The 25740-nt window shown below is 39.8% G+C and overlaps 1 protein-coding gene across 1 annotated transcript in view; it reads right to left on the reverse strand.

Moving 5' to 3' along the window:
• Window positions 1–1454: 1454 nt before the first annotated feature.
• Window positions 1455–25740, reverse strand: part of ofcc1 (orofacial cleft 1 candidate 1) — a 76978-nt gene continuing 52692 nt past the window's right edge. The window contains exons 20-22 of the mRNA XM_088001633.1: window positions 9611–9811; window positions 4431–4572; window positions 1455–4318 (exon numbers count right to left, since the gene is read on the reverse strand). Of these exons, the coding sequence (XP_087857759.1) occupies window positions 4242–4318; window positions 4431–4572; window positions 9611–9811 (420 nt within the window). The 3' untranslated portion in view covers window positions 1455–4241. The remainder of the gene's footprint in view (window positions 4319–4430; window positions 4573–9610; window positions 9812–25740) is intronic.

A 25740-nucleotide genomic window follows, 5' to 3' on the forward strand; every position in this document is an offset into this window, starting at 1 on the left:
AACTAAAAGCTGGATTGTAGACATTTTTTATAAGCATATTTGTGAGCCTGCCTCTTTGTTATTAAATTCAATATAATTTCAGATTTTTCTATAACTTTTCTTTTGGTTAACTTAGAAAGTGAGCTATTATTGTTACAGGTTAGTTTTCTAAACTACAATAAAGCAACTGTTAGGGATGCTCAAATATGAAAAATTGGACTGATATTGATATCTGATAGTAACACCGGTATTATGCCAGATTTACCAATATTTCATTTTATAATTTTTTTTATCCGATTACTCGATTAATCGTAAGAATAATCGATAGAATACTCGATTACTAAAATATTCGTTTACAACAGCCCTAGTTGCTGCTAAGAGTATTTGGTTCAAGTATTTTTTTTAAGACAACGGGAGAGTGGGTGGGTGGGTGGTGGTGGGTGTGGGGGGCCGCAGAGAGACGAAGCTTGGCCCAGCTGCCTGGCATTAAGCAATGACCTCGGCATAATGAAAGATGGCGAAAACATTTCCCACTCATTACAAGGCTCCACACTGTGACAAGATTTGCATATTCATATATATTTTTTTTCCCTTCACCCCCATTGCCCCTTTTCACTGCAAATTATTATTATTATTATTTTTATTTTTTTCTGTGAGCAGGACATCTGCCTCCCCTGACCGAGCTCTGGTAGAGGAAAAAAAAAAAAAAAATATGTGTGTAAACGTAACGTCTCTATCTAGATGCCACAAAAATATAGCACGGTGTCGACGTCGCTCCCTGCAGCCGCGCGCCGTTTTCTTTGACTTAAGCAACCAGGAAATCAAGTTCAGGGTCAGTGGAGAGGAAAACAGGTTCGACAGATAAACCCGATGGAGAATTTAAATTTGCTTTGACTTTTATTGAATGGCATGTCGCTATGATACTCGTATTCTGGTACAAAGAAATTAGTGTTGACCTTTTTCAGTAAATTAATTTGGCCCAACTTTCAATAAGTAGGCTACTGTTATATATATATATTAAAAATTGATGTTGACATATACTACATACTACCATGTTTTTTTAAAAGGTTCTTTTATGTATGAACCAATTCCTTAAGGGTTTTTTATTGATCAAAAAGTTGCCAAAACGCATAGTTATATTTCAGCTTCAAATAAAAAAAAAGACTGACATGTTAGCAAAAAGTGCAACAGCCTTCCCTATCAAAAGAAATACAGAAGGGTTTGCCCTTAGAACAATCGTAGAAGGTTTGAAATTAATAATAATAATATATAAAAAATGAAACACACACACACACGGGATGAAATGTATGAGCTGAAATTCCATCTATTTAGTTGGGCAACTTTAATTCAACTGAATCAGTCTGAGCCGGAGCCGCCAACCTTGCCCGGAGACTCGCCGATCTCAACGAGAAGCGTAACGATCACCGTAGCACTTCTGAATACAAGCTGTTTTATGTGAACACCTCGAGCTGAGGGCTACATAAATATAGAATTAGTCAAAGTGTTATTTTTTCTTCTCCTTTTTATGTTTTATTTTACCCCCCACCCCCCTCTGCCCCTTCTTTCCTCACTCTCCAGAAAGATCCCCAGGTTTGGGCTGGCTCCGAGCGTATGCGGGCACCTACTTCAAAAAGTTGCAGCTCCCATATGATAGCTCTGCAAAAAGGTTTTCTTTTAACTTAAATCAGCAAATGTGTGGCGCGCAGACCTAGCGGCATGTTTTTTTTTCTCCCTCAGAAATAATTTCTCCCAGGGATCAATTTGAAATTTAAATTGCACCGAAAGTGGTGTTTGTCATTAACAATCAAATATTTGAACCTGTGAATTACCTTTGGCCCCCTCTTCTCCTCCCTGTACCTGCGCTTCCCTCAGTTTTGAACAAATTGCATGGGGCATTGTTTTGATGATCGTGAATAAAGAAAGATGGCGATTCTCTCACAAAGCAGAAAATGAGAAAGACGGCAGAGGGGAAATAACATCAAAGACTTTACATGAAAGAAATGAACTCAACAATCAAATATTTTTGTTGTGTTGAATAATTAAAAAAAAAAAAAAAAAAAAAAAACAACAACCATGTTGCCCTTTTACATAGGAGAATAGTGCAAGTGAAAATAACCCGCTGGTTTGAGTAAATTGGTAAAATCACGAAGGTAGAGTATTTAGAGAAAGGGAAAGCTTCGTGTCCTCTCTGAAAGGGAGGATTTCTGCTTAATGTTCATTAGAGGATTGATTGAATTGGGGGTGTAGCACTGTCACTGTTAATAGAGTCATTCCTAACTAGACTAACTGGCTCTGGCTAAAGTCACACAAACAAGAGGGCAAGATGAAAATATGATTTCACAAGCATCTTTAGACTTTAGACTTTAGACTTTAGACTTAGACTTTATTATCATTTTGCATGCACAAAGGTGTATACAGAACGAAATTTCGTTGCATCTTAGAGGTGCAGTCATAATATATTTCAATTGTACAGCGATTTTCTAAATACTTTTTAGCCAATACAAAGCATTTCCTTTATTCTGTAACGTGCACTAAGCATTCATTCAGTTTGAACTCTATTTTTTTTTTCCATGTAGCAATGTTCAAATATTCTGTCCTGTTTTTACATGAAACAGGAATACAAGATCATATGTGGCAAAAAAAAAAAAAAAAAAAACTTACAATCCGTGTCAATCTCAATCCACCGTCTCCACGGTTACACATGGCATTGGTAGCATTAAGATGTTGGGATGCTTTTGTTCAACCTGTGATGCAAACTAAAGCACAATCTTCATCCTGGAACTTGGGCTGGGCAGAGGTTCACCTTCAAGCAGGGCAGTGACCCGAAACATATGACCAGAGCGATCTCTGGATGTTCAATTTAACACATTTTTTATATATTTTTATGGGGGGTTTCTTTTCCTCTCCTTTAAGGCTGCGAAGGCCCAACTGCCTTTCGGAGCTGAATGGATATTGAATATATCCGAGTGTGCTGTGCTGTGTGTGTCCATATGCACTGTCCCTGGCACCCCGGGGCCACAGCTATGATGGTTTAAACATGGAGGTGAGCGGCAACTTCAAGGCCAAAGTAAGGCATATTCTTGATAATGATGAGCACAAATGGCCGCTATGACCATTCGGCGAGACCCTGAACTTGATCCGTAATGGCCAGCCATAAAGGGGAAATCATCATCAATGAAAATGACAGGTTATTAAGATCAGATTTTAGAGGGGCGATGGCTTTAGTGGGATAGGTTAGCCATCCATAAAAAAGCTCTGAACGACATCAGTCGTGCTCCCCATCATCCTGCGCCCTGCGCCAGAGACACATGCTAATAAGCTCACAACCTTTAATTAAGCAATATGTGTAAGTAGGCGGCCATTCCAGCCTGATTTGTGAGCCAGTTCATTACACTAAGCACCGGCCAGCAGACACATATTCAATACAAATCAAGCTGGCCTGAAAATTATCCTGTTTAATGTGAGGCCAAAATTGATATTTTATCACTTGTCTTCTGATTAGTGACTTTAGGAATCTTCATATTTCATTCAGCCGAGGCAGTGTGCGATAGCCGACAACCTGCGATTGTCAGAGAGTTGTCGAAGTGTTTATTGACGTCGTTGGGTCACAGATGACTTGTCGGTTGTGTTTGCCTGCACAGGATCTCGGAGACAAAACGTTGCAACCCACAGCACCACGAACGGTGCTCAAGAAAGTGTTACTCGTATGTTTTTCGGTGGAGATTCCTATATTTGATCCTAAATTGGATCAAGGATCTCTACTGGACTCCCTGCCTGAACGCATCTACACATACTGACGGTTTTAATTTCGTCAGCAGTACGCAGTCGCAATTTGCGCAGCCTGTTTTTCATGATTATTACTGAACGAAATTTTGTTGATACAAAAAGTATAGATTTTTCCTAAGAATCTTTAAGAGTTCCTTAATATTCATATTACCACCTTTGTGTCGCTGCCATGTCAGGTGGTCAAACACTTGTCATTAAATGTCACAAAGTTCAAAGGAAAGTGAAACCTTTATGAAGTTGTCATTTTTTTCTTGTTAACACAAAATTGGCATCCAAGCGACTACAACCCAATCAGCATGTTAAAAAAAAAAAAAACTGAGTAAACATGCTAACATTAGCCTAGCATTATAGTTAGAATAAAACAATGTTTTTGTAATTAACAGCTGTTGCTATCTAGAAACGCTGAAATTGCCGTGTCACAAATGTCACTGACTCATGTGTTGGGACGCGGTCAAATCTTTACGTGGTCTTCGTTGCTACTGAGTGAGGTCTGGCAGTCTTGCAAAACTCGAGCCACATCCACTTCCTGCTATCGGCTCCACACGATTGGACCCTAGAGGGCAGGGAACGTTTACAGCGATATGGCTAAGACTTTCACTTAAATGAATTGTATCTGATTAACAATAAAGTTTACATGTCAGGAAAAGGATCAAAGCAACACTTACGGCCAAACAATTTTTTTCGTTTCCGAAGCTGGAGGGAGATGCTGGCACTCGCCTTGTCCTCTCTTTGACAGGATGAGCTCTGATCCAGGCAAGAAGGCACCTCCTTGGTTGAATTGTCCAATCCATGTAGTTCACCAATCACCTTCAGGGGAAAAAAAAGAAGAAAAAAAAAAAAGTAAGTGACTGCTATATTACTTCTTATGATCATCTAGACGGCTTGATCAAAATAAATTCTCCAAAACGTCTTCTCTTTTGCAGCACTGGGAATACATTTAAATGAAGCTGAGCTATAATCCAAACTCTACTGGGAGCAGATGTTAAATTTCGCCTCATTGATCAGATTGCCAGACCACAAAAGTGACTCATTACTTCAGAGGACTCGTATTCTATGCTTGAGAATATATTGGTCTGATGCTTTACACTGCACTTGCTGATTTAAGGAGAGGAAGTGATTAAAACACTTGATTTTAATACATTTTATGGGCGACTCAATGTAGACAATATACTGTATTTTACTCAGGACCTATTACAAGATCTACTTGGGTACATATAGGAAGTCAATATGAAACCTCTCTGGTAGCCCTTATAAAAACTTCTTTTTACAGCCTTTTGTTTTGAGATTTTACTTTATTAAAACATAGGTAACCCATCTGAGCTACATATAATATAAACAATCAACTATAGGAGGAAAAGAGGGACATATAAAAAAAAAAAAGGTTCCACCAATTTCTCTGCGACGTTAAACCAGTATAAACTTGTCTGATAACTACATGTCGTACGCTTCCGAGAAGTTTTCCCGTCAAACAGACATGGCTGCTAGGGAGGCATCAGTCTCCTGATGCAACATACTGCAATGAGCCAAGGACATTCCTTTATCTCTTTCCAAGTGTCTTTTCATTGCACACGCACACACACACTCCCACACACAAAGAGAGAGAGAGAGAGAGAGAGAGAGAGAGAGAGAGAGAGAGAGAGAGAGAGAGAGAGAGACACAATACAGAGCACACTAACTTCCTGTGCAAATCAAATTCATATTTTTGACGGTCACTGTCGACCTCACGGAAATGAAGCATCGGCCCTAAGCCTCCACAGTGGCAATCAAACATGCAGCAGAGTAATTACAAGACGGGGGGGAGACGGAGAATTGATGCAGTTTGTCAATTAATGTTGCTGCAAGGTGTTTCTGCGAAAGGTTAACTTCTTCATATTCTCTGCATGCTAAATTAGGTCAATATTGGTCCAGTGGAGAGACGTTGTCATTTGAAGACGGACAGTAGGCTGAGTCATGCCATTTTTTTTTTTTCAAAAAGGAAACAAAACACACAATAAACACACAATAATGACAGATTTAATGGAATATCATGATGAAATCTAAGCTACTCTTCTATATATATATATATATATATATATATATATATATATATATTTTTTTTTTTTTTTTAATTCAAAATATTGCTACTGCATAATTATCCTCACCAAATCTGTTTTCTTTGTAGTCTTAAAAATCCGCTACCTACATGGGCGATAACCTCTCCTAATTGCACCGCAACACTTTCACCCCTGCTGAAGCCAAGATAATTACATGTCAGCTAATAAAATCTTACTGTTAAATAAACTGCACACCTTTTGTTTCTGCGACTGAGCGCATCCACAAGGAGACGCGAAAAAAAAAAAAAAAAAAAGAAAAGCACCAGAAAAAAAATTGCAGAGAAAAGTTCTTTTATTTATTCAAGTCGCTGGAGATGCTCATCATCAGCGCTTTTTCCGAGCCATAAATAATTTGCAGAGAGAGGTAATATTCAAGCTGGCAGAGCCTTAGTTGTGCATCTTTAATGGAAGTTTTACAGAAGCTGAGCCAGTTCTTGCATATGCTGCTGTCACCCATATGGAGGAAAAGGAGACAAAAGGAGCACAGTTGGCTTGTCCTATCTTTTTATAAGTCCGCCGACACTTAAATGCTAGCCTCGGAGAAAAAGCGGCACAGGGGGACATAAACCCACTGTGGTTTTAGGAGGGAAGATAATGACTTTGCCTGCATTAATTTCTTCATCAGCCATCTTGTTTCTACAGACAGAGTGGTTATGAGTCCTTCTCTGAAGGTCCTAGCTTATATGGATGCCTTCCCGTGCATAATTTCGGCCCTAACGGTTGTTGTCGACAGCACATTTTGCGAGTCGGCAGCTGTGGAACATCTGTTTATAGGTAATGAGTATTTGGAAAGCTACACCTCACTTTACCTTTAATGGCTTTTATTGGAGCGCACTGATGGGAAAGGAGCTTTAACTTCTTGTTTTGTTGGGATTCAGCGGGAAGATTCTCTCGGTAGGGTCAGAAACACACACACACAGGCGTGCACGCACACACACACGCACACACAAGCGTGCACCTGCCTCTGGCTACAGACTCAGTGAAGGCACATGATGGATCATTAATATTAACTTTTTAAAGCAGAATTCAACATGCAAGTCAATAAAGAGTTCATTATTGTTATAGTTTTGACTAAACATTCTCAACAGCAACTTTACTTTATTTCAACTAATTGCAAAGGATGCGGCACAAACAACTTTCAGGCAACATGAAATGTTTCACAACTGCTGAATAAACAATTTTTTTTTTACCGACTTCTGACTTTTGTTGTCTTTCACTCCCAAATTAACAGTTTTTGATCTGCCTTCATTTCACTAGCTCCAGGCACTAAGAACCTGCTTTTTTTAAATTTTTTACTGTGTTCACTTAAAGTGCAGATCTGGGTGTGATTTGGAGTCCTGCCGGCCTTAAAATCTGTGGTCATGTTAGACTCAGTGAAACAAGTTCTTCAGGACACCTCTGCCCAAACAAACAGAACTCCTTCAAGGAAATAAGTCATTTCTAAATATCTGCTCAGTAACTGAAAAGGCGAGATCATCATTTAACTTCTAAAAAAGACAATATAGGTCATATTATCAATGCAGTCCAATTAGAAAACTGTGAAAGTGTTCATACAAACTTTTTTTTTTTTTTTCCCCCCATTTTGTCATTATACGACCACCTGTGTGTAATTTGTTCTCGGTATAAATAGCAGCTGTTCTGTGAAGATTTCAGAAGTCTGTTTGAGAATATGTTTGGATCATTATGGAGAGAAAATAACACCAAAGTGGCCAGAAAATTATAGAGATGTTTAAATCAAGGTTAGGCTATAGTAGAATATTGTAATATTTAATCATCACCTGCATCACTGTGATCCATAATGTAGACATGTGGCCCAACCGCAAGTCTACCAAGACATTTCTGTCTCTACACCGACAGGTCGGACAGGGAAACGTTTGAATCAGAAGACCAGCCAAGTAATTTCCATCCATTCTGACGGAGCTTCAACTGTTTTGCAAAGAAGCTAGAAATTAGAAATACCCTAAAACCTGCAGGGTTTTTTAGAAACGCCAAATAATTTCCTGCAGACGGCGACATCCACGCGTGGCCTCTGTGAATTCTGACTTCGAATGCAGAAGTCCATTGTCATAAACTTTATTTTTCTCCACAAAGAAAATATGTTGTGATCAATGTTTTTATCGCTAGAAATTAGTGGGAACATCTGTTTGTGTGCTTGCAGAAAATTAATTGCTTTTGCCATTTCGTTTGTTTTTGCAATGTGTCTACTTTCAGTGATGAACAAGCCTCCTTGTTATGTCGTTTACCTTGCACAAGTCTATGGGCTATGCACACACAAACAGGCCAGCATGGAGACACCAGAAACAGATACACCATCATCATGTTTTGTTAAATAAGCTCATTTATCTGGTGGTTTATGATTGAGGACCATTAGGACATAACAGAGCCTCAGAGCTAATTGTTGGCACATCAAGCATTTTCTCTCTTCACTTCTTTGACATTTCAACTTTAAAATATTAATTTTGTTGAGACGATCCAGGTTGCTCGGGGTGTGACAGAATGATTGAGGACTGAATAATACATTCCTGCTTCAGCAGCAGCTCTTTCCACAGATTTTGAGCAACTTTCGAGTATGTAAGTAAATTGTGTTTATTATTTATATAGCCCTTTTCACAGACAGAAATATAAAAAAAAACGTGTTGCACTATATTACAAAACACCACATACAGTGAGAGTTAAAAAACATAATAAAATAAAGAAGGGTGAAGAGAATGCAGTACCTAAAAGTCTTCAAAAAGAAATCCTCCTTTTATTAAGAAATTAAATGTATTAAATGAATTCAATCAGAAAAAGTTGAGCATCTTTCCATGTATTTTCTGTGCTTGCTCAACGTTGTAGGGACATTGGAAGAGGGACAGGGACAGACAGCCAGTCCACCGCAGGGCAACACAGAGCCACACATGGCAAAAAAACACACACACACAAAAAAAAAAAACAGACATATACACTCAGACTCAAGGGCATCAAGTGACCAAACAACATTACTTGCACATTTTGGAACCGTGGGTATCCGGAGTACCCAGAGAGTAAACACACATGCATGGGCGGACGTTCAAAGTCCATGCAGACAGATCTCATTCCAGCTTTCAAATCCAGGAAGCTTCAAGGCGACGGTGCTAATAACTCTGCCACCATGGAGACCCACTCATCAGAATGAGAAATCTCGTATGTTTCTTTTGTGTGTACGTGTAGAAAAAAAAAAAAAAGCACACAAAAATAAAGCGGGGTTCTTTGAGCTGATAATTTTGCATTGCATAAACCATTGTTGGCTTGTATCAAAACGTGCTGCAAAATTTAGATGTCTGATACTCATCGTTGTCTTAATTTAATGATACCTCACTGCATAAACATTCACTTGGAGTCTTCTTGAGGAAGAGCATAGAGTTCAGTTGTTGCCACAACCCGCGTCAGATAAGGCTGAACAAAACAAAAAGGGATGTTTATTTAGTGCCCACCTGCTGAAATAGACTCTCTAAAATCATTGTAATTTATTCAAAAATCTATTACAATGGGTAGACCCAAACTTATGATTTTTACTGTAACTTACCACAGATTTTGTCCTTTCAATGATTCACTGCAAATTATGTGAATTTTCTGATCCGTGGAGCTGCTTATGATTTGCATGTATTATTTTTTTCTTTTGTTCGCATCTCTCTTTTTTTTCTTCAGAGCACAAGACATGCAAATAATTCTACTCGGAAAATGGATAAGTTGCCCAAAGAACCATTAAGAAAACGCCTCTTCTTTAATCTCACCTCAATGATAGCCCCATCAGGTTGTCGGAGGAAGTGTCTGTATCTTTGTTTTAGCCCACTCAGGTACAGGGTTTGGATTACGACATGAGTGCTGGTCTCGCTCTCCGGCGGCAAACCGTCCACAGTGTGAGGCTCATCACCGGGGGCAGCGGGGCTGGAGAGAGAGTCCTCTGCTGTCCAGATAGAGTCATAAACCGCCACCTGCTCACCCACAGGCAAAATGAGAGAAATATGGATGGCACTGTTCAAGTCAGATACTGATAAGTTTTTTTTACATTTTTTTTTTACAATAAAAAAAATGAAATGGTTCCAAAACAAAGCACAAAATAAGGGAATCCTACGGGACCCGAAGGGCAGCAGGTATAAGGGACAGGCTGCGTTCGTGATCATGTGAGCGGTATAATCCAGAAAACAGCTTTGTTCATGACTCCACTCTGTGTGTGTTTGTGTGCGGGGCTTACACACCTGTAATGTGCTGCTCTTCCATATCAGGGTGAGACATGGGAGCCAGCGGGGCATGTAACATGTTATATAGGTCATGTAACTCGAAGTCATCCATGTGTGAAGATCATGGAAGCTCATTCCCCCTCTGTGAAAGTGTTTATGGCTGAAAGGCTGGAATGTTGATTTATCAGATCTCTTATACATCAAATCAAATAATTGGCAAAATAGACGTTTACAAAAGACAATATCCAGCTAGAAAGGAAAGGAACTGCGCTCTGCGTTTTCACATCTTAAGACTTGCAGTGCCTTTGCAAAACATTCCTGTCGCTCTAATTGTTTCACCTCATCACAACCACGACCTTTAAATAACGTTAGAGGGACTTTATATGATAAACCAAGACAAGCTCAAACGGTTTCAGACTGGGTAGTCAAACTTTTATGACCAACCATGTTATCAATTGGAGTTTGGTAGAACTTTGTATGAGCCATCAAGGCCACCTACTGCAGCTCTGGTTGTATGTTTAGGGTCATCTGAGGGATTAAAATGAACAAACTTTCAAAACAAAACCACAAGGAATCTTATAATATCATGAATGTGAAAAAAAAACAAAACAAAGAGAAAACACAAGATAAAAGATCATCACATGAAACCCCAATTAAAAACAAAAAAAAAAAAACACAATGAAGTTTATGTTTGTGACGTGATAATGCTCAAGAGGTATGGATACTTTTGGAACCCACTGTCAAAGCCATTAAGTGGATTTCAACCAAGCAGCAGGCTCACAGTAGTGAACACTACACACACACACACACACACACACACACACACACACACACACACACACACACACACACACAGTCAGAGTCATAAAGAGAAGAAAGTTCTTCAAGGTGACCCCCTAATTGGCTGTGTAATTATGATTCGTTTAAAAATACAGAGAAAGAAAAAAAGGTAAACTCATTCAGTGGGCCCTGAGTGGCAGGGTCAAACTGAAGGAGGGGCGGCGTATCAATGTCACCCTCATACTTATAAACGCAAACACAACTCTAGGCACTTCGCTGAGAAAACAGTGGAAGCCATTACCAAAGTTGTAATTAGAGACATAGCATAAAGAGCGAGGCAGACACCCCAGTAAGTAGAAAGGCCCTCATTGTCAAAGTGTCAAAGAGGCACAAAAGCAAATAAGAAAAAAACTGAAGCATAAGATGTAAGAGAGAAAGGGAGAGAGAAAAAAAAGACAGAGAGAGAGAATGTTTGGTCTAGGGATACAGGAATGCATCTCTTCCGTTCTAATTTAGACTCTCATTAGAGAAATCGCCTCAACTGCGCTTTGCTTCAAGCCTGGCCTCGGCCCACACTGGTGGTAACTGATTACTTGAATTTCTTAAGTAATCAGCACCTCTGCAAGGCAGTAATCAGTCTGTTTGGATAGCGTGTGTACATTGATGTTTTCTTTTTCTCCCTCTCTCCCTCTCTCAGAGAGCGAGAAAGCTGGATTTCTTCCAGCACAGTCACCTTCTTATTTGTGTAGGAGCGTGTACAACATTTCATTTGAAAGACTGTCCTAATACCAGATTCACAGGTATCTGGCAATATTTCATTAAGACCTGACACCTGTGTGTCAGGTATCGGGTTGTGAGGAAGTTGGATCTGGTCACATTACAACTCAGATAACGAAATGTCTGAGTTAGAACAAAGTATTTTTATAGACTTTTGTGGTGTACATGTAAATTAGCATTAAGGTGAATGACCTTGCTGCTGCAAATGAATTATGAGTGCCATTTCTGTGCCAGTGTGTGTCGTATGACAACTGCACGACTGCTTTGATGCTAAATTTATTACAAAATGGGTTCCAAAGATGGAATGGCATGGGGTTGGATCCATTATCCAGTTTGAGCTGCTTTTCTTAATATCAGTTTAAAAATCCAGCCAATACCTCCAATCTAACTTATAGATTTTGTATTTAACTAAACCAGACCTGCCCCTAACAAGAAAACATGTGATCATTACAATATTCATCAAGAAATAATCAGCGAGTTCTGTTAGTACGCAAGTTAAAAAACTATGGGACACCGTCTCCCTACCAAGCGCGTATCATGTGAGACTTACTTTGCAGAGAATCTACTTAGCAGGATTGTTTTTCTATTGGTCCAGGGGTCCAACTTTAAAAAAAAGAAGCTCTAATACATAAACCTTCAAATTGAAATGGTCTGTTCTCACAACTTACCTTGTGCATTTATAATGCAACGGATTGTTAGAGTTACGTAACATAAAGGTCTGATACAGGTTGAGGATGTCATTTAAAAAAAAAAAAAAAGACAATTATCTAAACAAATTGTAAATGAAACATCTTTCCCCTCCACTGGCCACATATGTGGTTGTGACTCAGTTATGGACCTTCACCAGACTCCTGAAAACCAAGCTGTACAGTGATGATAGGCACACTATGCATCCCGAGCCTGTGCTATACGTCACTTTGGTTAAACACACCTGCTCAAATTATCTGTTGTGATTGAGCAAGAGTATGTATTTTGGCTTGCATGGAAATAGGTTTGTTTTATGTTAGCCATGCTACCATCCTACACTAATTAGCACGTGAAATCAAGTTGACAAGATTAGACAAAAGCTTGAAAAGGTGTTTGTGTGTTCTGTTTGGATGATGCCATTTCATGCAACGCACCATGGCTCTCAGGGAGCATCACCGCTGAGACACAAAAAGGAAAGAGCATTAGAAGAGGCCTGTCTGCTCAGCACTACTCTGTTCTGGTCTGTTGTGTTACGTTATGGTGCTAGTCTGGCTTCTAGCCCCAGCTTGAGTGCTCTCTCCACTCCACCATTGTTCCATTTGATAGCACTAAGTGACTGATTTAGGTTCAATGCCTGCATGGAGCAGACAGGCCAGCTGTGGGTTAAGCAGATAGCATTCAAGTGAGTTAACCCAATTCAAACCCAATCAAGCCAGGATTTATTGTCGAGGTCTGTATTTAGAAATCTGATAGAGTCCACATCAGTCATTTGACTTGTATCAGGAAAGACGGGTCTTGTTTTCTTTTAGTGGAAGACTATAAACGGCAAACCATGCTTTCCAGCAGGGACATAAATTTTGAAATTTGCAGACATTACCACAAATCAACATTGGAAGAGAAGGAGAGACACAGGATCAGGAAGTGGGGATAGTGCATCTGCTGTGGTTCACCACATAGTCTGTTTTTTTCTGGGGGAAGATGCAATTTCACACCCACCATTCTATGTCACAGTGCAAATGATGAGGAAAAAAACTCAATCAGGCTGAATAGAAGAGCGCAAATTTAACAATACGTCATGACTTGTCAGGCATTTGAGCGTGGACAAATATTTCTGGGACAGTCCGTTTAAGTGAAGCACTGTTTTTGTAAGTTTGCTATTGTCCCATACCCTTTCCATTCTCAAATGATGGACTAAATAGTGCCTATGATGTGTCAAAAGGCTTTAGATTTTTTTTTTTTTCCTCAAACCTGGCCTTTACCTTCCCTGGTCTGTCTGGTGTGCTATTTGGTCCTTGTGTTGCTGGAAGTTCAATAACGTTGTCTTCCAAAGACTTTCACAGAACAGCTGAAACTTTTACTTCCATTAGCCGGCAAATGTTTGAACTCAGTTATGCGACTAATGAGGGGAATTATTCTAGGGGTTATAAGGCAAAGAGAGGTGAATGCTAATTCACTCCACACTTTTCAGATTTTTATTGTGAAAAATATTTTTCTATTTTCTCATATTCTCATCTTTCCACTTGAAAAAATTAAATATGTGCTTCATCGCGTTATGTTGCACAAAATACATTCATGTTTTCAGTTGTAATTCAGGGCAGTATAGCTACTTTTACAAGGCAAATTGTCTGACACTTTGTGTCACGCCGGTTCTTAAGTGCATGTCTGCTTTTGACTCTCATGGAAGAGCTTTTTTTTTTTTCCCCACAGTGAATCCATCTGGCTTACCCTGCTGACAACCAAAGCAGTTCAACCTCAACCTAAGGACCTTGTTGTAAGCCTCGCTATTCTTCAGTGCTCAAAACAGTGTGTCAAAAAAAAAAAAAAGGAAAAGGACCTTCGGGCAAATTAGAAAAAAACATTCACCGTTAAGAGATGCAATTATTAATCTACCTTTTGGAATACTGACGTGGACCAATCAGTGATTAATAAACACAAACAAACACAGCCCTAGGTAGAGTTAATTTTGTGAACTAAATATTAACATTTTATTGAGGAAAGTCTTGGCACACGTCAACCAGTGTTTATGTTTTAAGACACATGTTTGCGCACATAGTCTACGGCGTAAATTATGTTTGCCTGCTTGGTACTGAAAGGAGGCGAGATGGAGGAGTCTGCACCAGCAGGCGAGCTGGCTACTGTCCAGAACAGGAGCCTAAGGCACGGACAACAACAGGCTTGTCAACCCCTCTGATTGTTTAATGATTGATCCAAACTAGATAGCTGTCATAATCAGTTTATGCATGTTCTTTTCCAAGATATACCTTGCCGTGTTTGATTTCGACTATTTGCATATTCCTCATGTTTCAGATGTTTTGATTCCCTAGCACAAATAACGTGGCACTCCGTCATCTGGGATCGTAAGATAAGAACAACCATAATAGCAGGTTTTCTGGTAAGAATAGTTTGCATTGTGTATCAGTTGCAGCCTGTGTTATACGGCATGTTGTTATTTATCCAGCTCTCGATGGTAATTAGCCGAACAGAGCTTGTCTGGTGTGTGTGACTTGTACTGTACATATCTTCCTGCCTCCCAACTTTCTCTGCCTTCCCGTCGACCACTTGAAAACGAAGTCGCTGACCTTTCCCGGGTTCTGCCACCTGCATCTTTCCCAGCCCTCGCAAATCTACGCTGTGAGAAGGCAGGAGTTTTCTCCACTGACATGATCCTTTCTGGTTTGTAGTTCTGTCCCACTTGGCTTTAATTTACAGTGGGAAAATAATTAGAATCTCACTTTTGCAAAGAGTGGAGTGAAAATGTAAACAATGCTTCCCTGCGGGCGGGTGCTTCATCACTTTGACAGGTGCATTTGAATTTGCCTGGGTGGCGGACAGACTTGGTTATTTATGTGTCAGTCGCACATGAAAGCCCCGGCTGCGGCTGGAGTTGGGACTGACACCGTGGAAGGGGTTGAAACTCTGTTCAGTGGGTTTAGATTTGGGAGAATACAAGGGAACGCTGCGAGGTTCCGAACTGGAAGGTTACAGCAGGGCTATTCCCCTTGGCAGTCAGACGAAGGCAAACGGAAAAGGTAGGAAATGAAGTCAGAAACGAAGTTTTGGCTGTGATTTACAGTCGTCGAGAGGAGACATCTTGTGATGAAACGAAATATATATTACAAAATTATGTATATAAATGATCTCACTAATTTAGTTATTTTAGGGGCAAAAACTAGGAAAACCTTGTGGTTGTGCTTAAAATGTATCCTTCTGAGCTTTATGAGTGTGAATAACTTCATAAAAACCACTTTGATATAAGCTGTACCATCATAGTCATTACCACTGCTGTGTGTTTACGGTTATTCTAACGCTCAAAGACGGACCTCTGCTCCTGTATCAAGTCTTTTACAGCCTCTAACAGGTTTTCTTCCACGATTATCCTCTAACTTTTAAAAAAACATTAAAGGTTATCTTTGGACGTTTACAACTATGCCTATAAAGTGCAATAATATGCCAATGTTTCTGCAAATCACAAAACTAAAGGTGTCCCAGCGGGACATTTCCACAGACATAAAGAAGAAAAAGCTCAAAAAGGAGCATCGGTGATTGTTGTGAAGTGCGTGAAGAGGTAGGCTGAGTAGCTTCTTTTGTCCGCAGATATATGCACACACACACGCACACACACACGCAGGCACGCACACATAAAGTAGCACAGTAACACATGCTAACACACATATATCGAATCCCACAAAACAGACAAAGCCCCACACAGTGAGCCAACGCATGCGTGCATCTCCAGTGCCCGCGGGCGCCTGAAGCTGCAGAGCAGGGAGAGGGGGAAGGGGGGAGTGTAGAGGGCTGCGGGGTGATAGAAAGGGTGTGTGCGTGCGTGTGTGTGTGTAGTGGGGGGAAGTAGCATGGTTAGGGTGTGTGTGTGTGTGTTGGAGGGGTGCGGGGAGAGGAGGTTGAGGGTACTGTGCACTGAGGCAGTTAAAGCTACAGAGGGTCAATCCCCTGACTCCCTGACCAAACCATCATTTCAATAAGACCTTGTCTGGGTTTAAGGCCTGATCACAGGTTTGATGCCACGGAAACATCTGTGGCACATAGAAGCACGATGCATGGTCTGATCGATCAAGAAACACCAACCAACGCATGATGTCCGACTCTAACTACTAAGCACAAGGGTAGCACAAACATTTTGAGTCATGGACTGAATTCAAATCTACCTAAGAAAATACAGTGCAGTTACATTAGCCACCTAACAGGGAACACCTGTTGTATTCCTTAAAGCAAATTTGCCAATCATAAGACAACATAAAGCAATTAGACATCCACATGAGCATTAGGCATCCAACCAAGTAGAATGACAAGGAAAGAAAGTTCACAAGATTTTGTACACAGCATGGCTGTTGGTGTCAGGAACTTCTGTCCCTGGTTACAGTTATTACTGGTTACAGTCAAGGTGTGTGGGATAACGTCTCTCTTAATGTGCTACACGTTCAAATTACAGCAGCATAAGACCAACTCCACATAAAGTCAGCCAAAGCTGGGAAGTCAAGGCTACAATTCACACAGGCTAACAGAAATTGGGCAATAACAGATTGAAAAAAAGCTACTTCATCCCATGAGTCTGCTGTTTTAGCGACAATACTAAGCTTGCACAACAAGAAATAGATCCACCCTGCTCCTTATCAACAGTTAAGGCTGGTATGGTAGGGGTGATATGCTGATGTTGGCAGGTATTTTATTGGCACTGTCTGCCCCCCCGCCCAAATGGCACTTTTCTCACAACAAACACTTTTGGACACACAGTCCAGGAAGAGTAGAGATACCAAACTTACAATATCCAAGGGAACTACCATGAAAGAAGCACACACCTCCCTTTAAAAGAAAGGATCGCTTAAATAAATAACTACAACAGCATTTGCCAGTTTCATTACGCTACCGTTTACAGGAAGAAGTCACCACGCAAACGTGTAAGGTGAAGTAAAGCTCCGCTGCCCATTCTTACTTGGTTATACATGGGGTTCATGCATCACATACAAATGCAAAGCCAAGACAGGCCACAGCACATTGCACATGGCTGGGAACAGGCCAAGACCACAAAGCATAAAGGACCAATGACATATATGCATGGATAGGCCAAGCAATGTCAGCCATTAGAACAGAAATAGATACGCTATTATTGTAAAATTGGCCAATATGTGGCCAGTCGGCAAATATAATTGGAGCAGCTTGAAAATGGCATGGATGCACACGGTCTGTGTTGGGCCTGATTTGGCTGAAGCAAAGGTCTGTGTCTGGTGAAACGCACCATTGGACAAGACAGGCCACCCATTCATATTTGCATGGAGACACACACGCATATATATATATATATATATATATATATATATGTACTGTCCAGTGCACACACATATGCAAACATTGACAAACAGCTTGTATGCTACGGCAGTTTTTCCAACCACCCTCCACTCGTTACTCTGCCTCCAAAGCAGTGACCATTGCTCCTCAAATGTTTTGACCTGAATAATCACAATTAAGATGCCATAAAAAAAAAAAAAAAAAAAAGAAAACTCTACCCAAAACAAGTACACAGCAAACTGGACTCTGAGAAAAAATAAACAAGCAAAAAATAACTGTATTTACAGTCAGAATAGACCAGACGACTTTAGACGACTTTAAAGAGATTATGCATTGAGATAGCATCTCCCAGTGCCTAAGATAATCCAGAAAATAAGATATGCATAAATTGCTGTTACTAATCTCCTTTGCAAAAAAAAAAAAAAAAAAAAGCTAACTCCCAACCTACAGTAAACAACTCAGATAGCAGCTCAGCTTTTCCTTCTATGCCATTTCTGACTCACACCAGGCCCTAAGGTGATCGCTTCTCCAGGTTTGTTTTGGGGCACGCTGAAGTTTACTGGCAACTTTGATGAAACAAGAGGGTAAGTCCTCATCTAAGCCCTCACTTAGAGCATAAATGACTGACAGTAAGGTATTATGTTGTCAAGTTTCTTCAAGTGATAAACATTCATAGGGCTAATTTAAATTTTGAGTGCAATCCATATGCAAATCTGTAAGTTCAGATCTGCCACAGCGTGCCCAAGCCAAATTCACACAAGTTCACAAGATGCGTGTGCACTCATGCATTAAGCCACTGTGAATTTGGGTTGTAATACTTAGTATTGCCAGAGCCAAGCCGATCACATCCCCGGTGCTTTCCACTGAACTAATTCAACATTAGTGGCATGCCTCCTTCAGGTAATCCTATTGTGGCGCAAAAACATGTTTCCCCTCACTCAAACTACGCCGCGCACATATCTCAGGTTGCCATGTTTAATTCTTTACATTTTAAAGGGCCGGGATTCATATTAAGATGCTGCAGACAGATGCCAAAGTTGAGGGTTGCCTTTGATATCCAGAATTTGAGTTTGGAGTAGCTTCAACCTAATCAAGCCTCGGAGGCTTGGGGTGATAAGTATCCAAGCCAATAACCTGAATGAGGGCTGGGAGTCAGGGAGTATGCCTTCATTCGCATGCTCTCTCTCTCTCTCTCTCTCTCTCTCTCATGCATTACTTGTGCATGTGCGTGCACACACCCACACACCCCAGGCCACTCCTCCCCACTCTTTAAGGTTCTAAGTAAAAACCCCTTATAGAAAAATAAGAAATCTCCAAATATCCATCCCGTCCTTGAGACGTCACGAGGGGCTGTTAAGGCGCGACACCTGTCATGATCGCCAGGACTTCTTCGGCCCCGCGGGGCCCACAGGAAGCGGCCAAGGTCAAGCTCTTTAAAGAAAAGGAAGGGAATGAGTAGAAAAGAACTGACTAACGACAGACAGTCACAAAGCATCAGATCTGTCAAATCAAAATAAAGCCTCTTTAGAGCCAGAGGCTGTTTGTACAACTTCTTGTATGTTGGGGAATACGTGTGTACACAAAGTATTTATCTAAGCAAGTGGGCTGCATCCTCTGGAAGATTTCTTAGGTGATAAAATCAATTTGCTTCCCTCAATAATCCATCCAAATGTTTGGCTTAACAGCATTCTATGCGAGCTGCACTGATCTGACCCAGGTGATTTAGCTGTTAAAACTCTGGACGTGTTACAGGGTTTGTTGACTTATTTCGCTGTGTTGTTTCTTTCCTAATTTTTTATTTTTTTTCCCCTTCGACAGTTCAATTTGTAGCCATCTGTGTCATATTATGTCACATTGTGGGCTGGCAAGAAAACAAGTACGAATTCTTCCGCACTTAGCTTGTATGGGAAGAGGAGAAAGAGGAGTGAGAAAGGGAAAAGTGCCTGAAAGTGGTGCAAACCTGGTGTCAATTTACCTCGACCAGCTGCTTGCGTTTTGATGGCTGACGGGCAAAAGCTTCCCTTAATAAAGAAATTATAGGAGAAAGCTCCTCAGCACTAATGGATCTACAAGTGCTCGAAATGGTCAAACATAATGCTGAATCCGTTTGTTTGACTCGGAGATTGAATACATTACGGACTGCCGAACAGGATGTTTCCTTGTTTAGACTGACTCTTTTTAAAATCTTTTTTAAACCACAGAGACAATGCTCCCAAATTGGGAACAAAGTACAAATAGGCTAAGGCTTAAACCAAAAATCACAATGCTGAACTGATGACAAAGAAATTTTCCACTACTCATTGTTCCAACAAAAATTACAAGTAAACAGTATATTGACTGCATAAATGAATCAAGGTACAAAATAGTTCTTTTATTTTGTTTTTTTTATAAAAAACCTAATTTCCTTGTAGAAAGAAAAATCAAGTTTGAATGAAAACAATTACATTTTTAATCCGAATGAACCAGAGGTATGAATAATTTTGAGGATTAACTGTAATTCTTTTCATTCTGCCACTTTTTTGAGCAATGTCAGCTGGGCTCTCAGTGCAGACTGACATAATCTATAAAAATCTCACACAAACATATTTTTTTTATCAATAAAAACTTTCAACAGAGGCAAATGCGTTTGAACTTGATCTGTTTCCCCCAACCCCTCGTTTCTTTTCTTTTTTTAAACCACTGTGCACCCCTTTCACACATTAGTGCCTAGGAAAGTCTATGACCTTTTCAGGAACACTGGCATGTAGTCTTTGCAGTCATATCTCATATTGAGCTCCCTAATGCTCCGAGTGTGGTTGCTGTGCTTGCTGCTGTGTCGCTCCTGTCGCTGCCTCCAATTCCCCCAGGCATTTTGGGCCCTCAGCAGTGTCCACCACCCACCCGCACGCACGCACGCACGCACGCACGCACGCACGCACGCACGCAAATCTCCACTGTAATGTAATTGAAGACCAACCCAAATGTGACATTCACATGCAGGACAGAAGAGAGGTATGCATGTAGATAATTGCACATACGGATATGCATTTTGACTACAGACGCACTGGGTGAATCCACAAACTGAGTGCATGAGCAGGTTTGCATCAACACGCATGCAGCCAAGCAAAACAATGCAAAAAAAAAAACAACAAAAAAAAAAAAAAAACACTCATACATTTAAATGCTCACACACTGCCCACATTGCTCTATGGAAGGGGTTACCAGGGTTGGGGAGCCAATGTTCAACCCAATAATTACTCACAAGCCGTCTCTTACTGACACACGCTTACATGCACACTGACCACAAAGCTAGCCGCCTCTGGACTTAGAAAACAGTCACGGCGCAAACGAACCACTTGGCTCTTTCTCTGACCGTTTTCCTGTGTTGCTGTTATGGGTTCCTGCTCAGGAGCTGGGGGTTCTTTTGTTACATGACAGCGGTTCCTGTGTATCCTTTCACAGCCCACTAATTCGTCCGCCTGCCTTCTTCCTCAGTGCTTCTTCATCCGTTACTTAAGTTTCAACTAAGCATCTCAGGTGGTCTGTATTCAGGTGCGCCGAGGACTATTATCCACAGGGAAAGACTTATAAACGAATATTTGAGTATAGCCATTGTAATGAAAATCTCAATGTAGGGGTTCTTGGCTCATGTAGCTGTGTAGACATTTTGCTAATATTAAAATTGGTCAAAACAGCATTTTCTTAATTGAGATGGAATTTTTTTTTCTTTTTTTATACTTCCACATGCTTAGTTTCTGCCTAGATTAACCATTTTGTGAATGGCAACTCCTCTCGTAGCTCTGATAAATACATATGAAATATGTGAAAGTAGATTTAAGCTCACAGAAAAAATAAATAAATATATATATATATATATATATATATATATATATATATATATATATATATAATCCTTAATTCAATTGCTACATTTGACATACCTTAGCTTAAGTTTTTTGGCACATTTTTACCAGGGCTGCCAAAAAGTGCAGCCGGGGGGTGGGGGTTAGGGGGGGCAGCTGTAAATTCATCACTGCTACTCCAACATGTGTTGTTTGACTCTCAACAGGTTTACGCGCCTCCAACCACGCTGCAGTTGCAAAGCACCTTGGGTGTTCCCAAACTTGCCCGCTGGTGCCCCATTACCCAGACACAGAGTGACAAACGGCGCAAACGCACTCAAAATGTTGATGCAATCAAGTTGAGAAAACATCTCCAGGGCCTCCCATGCAGCCGCCCTCTCTGCCTTTCTCCTTCAATTATAAAAATATCACCACCACCGAAAGGAAACTTTGAATTAATAGCCAAAGATAGCTGCAGCAGGTAAGCTGATGGGGCTGCACTCCGTCATTGTCAAAGCGGTGTCTCCAACAAAACAGTTTGCATACCTGCCCAAGTATTACAGAAATTAACACCTCCCTTGCAGGTACAGTAATCAACGGGGTGACAGGAGACAATTAATTAGGTCCATCTGCATCACTGCCTTTACATAATTAATGGGGCTCATTACCAAGCTGAACTGAGCCACTTACATCCACAGAGCCAGGGTAGTACAGAAGGGTAAAAAAAAAAAAAAAATTGTCATAGGTTTTGCAGATTTTTCAAATTTCCTTCACACATCAATCTATTCGTCTTAAAGTTTAAGTGTTAAAGCAGTGATAAACACTGAACTTAATCGTTTCTGCTTATTGCAACATAACAAAAGACATTTTAAAATTTCTGGAAAAAGTATTTTCTTCAGAATTTAACTTGGGCAATGTTATGAGTTTGACGGAATCTCACGTTCAGCTGTAAATCCACGATTTGACCTTTTAATCTAAGTCCAATTGAAAAAGCACACAAGTAGGTAAATTATGAGTTTATGAACTTTGATGCATCAATGAGAGTTTTTGATTTTATTTCTACCTGTCAGATATATGTACATATTTAAAGGAAGCTTTTCCCACAACCCAAAAGTGTGGGAAAGTATCTCATTGAGATGATTTGTAGTATACAAGAATTAAAATTTCAGAGTTGCTTTATGAAAATAACAAGTTTGATAATAACAAGACATTTTAAGGTTGGTAACTGGATGCATTTTTTTTCCTCCCCCCTTTTATTATTCCAGAGCTGGAGGGAAATATAGAAATACTGAGATTTTGCTGAGTTCTTTGTTTTAACACAGCACATTCAGGAAGTGAGGTTTTATCTGATTCTAATTGCTTCTTATGTTGTTTGGCAGAGTTTAATTATGTGCCAGCAATAGAAAAAGAAGCAATAAAGTGTTAAAAGTAAGACTAGCGCCGTGATGAAAAACATGTGGCTGTGCACGCTGCAAATACATTTTATCTTGACTTAATGAATTATATGAAGGTATAAAAATTGTCACAAAATGTTTGGCATTTTGTGACAATTCTCCCGAGACGTAGTTTTTTTTATTGTGGCGTTTTGCATTTCATTCTGTTTTTGTCACAGTTTTAAAGGTCAAATGTTATCAAACTTCAGAGCCAAAAAACTTGGTTGACCTTGGAAATCCTTGGTTTCTCAAAGTGAATATCTTGATTTTTCTAATGTGAAATAGAGCCTTTTCAGTCATGCCCTCTAAACCAGTGATGCACCTATCATGAAATATCATCCCTGGATGATATTCGCAGCAAGCTCACAGCATTTTGTCTTTATACTCATTTATAATATAATCGATTAAATGACACTTTACTAGTTAATTTGGAATAAATATGCTCATGTCTCATAATCTATTTCTAAATGGTGATATCGAAGTATTAAGCTTGAATCATTTTTACGCTCAACAGACAAGCCTTAAAATAGTTTGAATTTCAAATTGATCAATCTTTTTAGTTGTTCAGAGTTAACAACAGTCATCAAATTAGCCAAAACAGAGACAATATTTGAGCTTGTTTGCCCAAGATGGTAGATGTGAAAAATGTCATATGCTACACTTTTGGGAATGCATTGTTAATGACTTGGGGAAAAAAAAAATAAAATAAATAAAATACACTGCTGCAGACTGCAGCTGTTCCTGAGAGTACCTTGTTTTCCTCCTCCTCATCCCTCCTTTCTCTCAGTGAGCTAATGAAGGCCTTGTAGCCCACTGTTATTAAAATTACGCCCTTGCCTCTGATATTAATTGGGTCCGTAATAAGGAATGCACCAGATTCATTATTTAATTGCAAGGGCACACTTGGAATACAGTTTCTGAAATGTATTTTTAATGAAAAACACTACATCCTGACCTAATCATATCAACCTTATTCTATCTAATTAAGAATGCAAAAAATCATTAGAGTTGCAAAATATTAGTTTCGGCTCTGTCGGGCTTCTCCTTTCCTTGCCTTCATGAATATATTTTTTTCCCCCCTCTCTATGATAAATAGTTAATGAGGGAAAAATGACAGAAATTTGCATGTAGGCAAATTAGTTTAATAGGGATATGTCTTTGCTGAGTTAGGAAAGTGACCCTTTTGCGCAGAAGAAATTGTGACAATAATTATAAAATAATGGCAAGGCCCATCTTATTTTGATGAAATATTGTCTAGTTATATAATATGAAAATGTTAAGCTGTAATAAACCTAAATTTTCATCATGGCACAGAATGTGTTAGCATTTTATCAGAGTAATAGCAGCAAATTAGGTGCAATATGACAAATGGTGGAATTGTTGCTTTGGAGGGAAGAATACAGTAAATGGAAGGATAATGAAGTGTACCACAACAAGCGTTCTCCTGATGCTAAATGGGATGTTTGCTTAATAAGAGGCTTTAACACACAAAAATAAATCCAGGTCTGACACATTATAAGTTTAGTTGGCTTTCAAAAAACATCTCTGTTCCACACAGATTTTTCCGTACATTTGAAGCATTCAATTAGTCAACTAAAACTGAATTTTAAATGTATATAAATATCAAACGTACATAAAAATTGTAAAAAAAAAACCAAAAAAAAAAAAAACCAACAAGATCTTCAATTGGATTTCTCCCTTATGACGAGAGTGTTTTGCACTTTTACTGAACTAGCTTAAAGTTCAGTTCTAAACTACAGAAATTCACGTTCACAGCTCTCGAGTAACAAAGACCGTATTCCTGACTTTAAAGTTCAAATTAAGAATATCTTATTTTACGTTAATAAAAAAAAATAAAATACATTTATTTTAACCTTCTGCTTGTGGAATCCAGACAGACTCTGAAGCATCTTTGCATGGGGTGTGTGCACATAACACACCTCAGAGTACAGTTCAAAGCATAGACAGGCATGCATGTTCTCAACCGGTGATCGCTACAAAAACAGCACTACTAACATCACCTTGAAATACTGAGGCTTTGTCCTAGAGCCTCATAGATTCTAGCCTGTGTTTACTCTTGGGTTGGGTTAATAGGTTGTCAAATGTCCAACGGACTCAGTGCTGGTCCCTTCGGTCAAAAACAGCACCGTTACGTTCAAATTTCATGAATACCATGAGCATGCTCAGCCTTAGCCTCTAAACACCATATAAATACCACAGATTACACTAAAAGGTGTCTACAGTTTGATCACTTCATTCCATTTCCCTTATCTCTCTAAGTCACGTTTTCAGTTTTGCAAAGATTTGACATCATCTGTAGGCTCGGCACCACTAAACCCCCCACCCCATGACATTACAGCTGACCTTTATCAGGCTGTCAAACATCTGACAGCCATAATTTCAAGTGAATATACATCCTGGGAAGTTGCCCTGCCTGACACGAAGACATGCCCGGTGTAAACGCATCCACAGAGTTCACGTTGTGTTTTTGATTGAGCGGTCTTTCTTTAATGGAATATCTTCCAAAATGGGCTTTTATAGACTAATCAGGCAGCGCGCTAGTCGGGTTTCTGTTTTGGTAATTATCTTGTACTAATTAGAGTGAAACTAAAGACCTCTGAGATGGATCTCAGGATTCTCACATGTAACTAAAGAAATGACATGAAACCAGTCCACGCTATACGTCCTGGTATGTGGAATTTCTCCTATAAAGTTACTAGTGAATATTGAACTACCGCAACGGTTACAGCTGCGGTAAGAGTAGCTGTAAGCTGCCTTCAGATTGACATTTGGATCACAGACTTTCTATCCTACTGCGCTTACGATTTCTCGTTTTGCACAAGCTAACCAATCATCCCAGTATTAATGACCTTACAGATCA

Source organism: Poecilia mexicana, unplaced genomic scaffold (genome assembly GCF_051168715.1).
Source record: "Poecilia mexicana isolate PSO_F unplaced genomic scaffold, ASM5116871v1 scaffold_20, whole genome shotgun sequence".
Taxonomy (NCBI): Eukaryota; Metazoa; Chordata; class Actinopteri; order Cyprinodontiformes; family Poeciliidae; genus Poecilia; species Poecilia mexicana.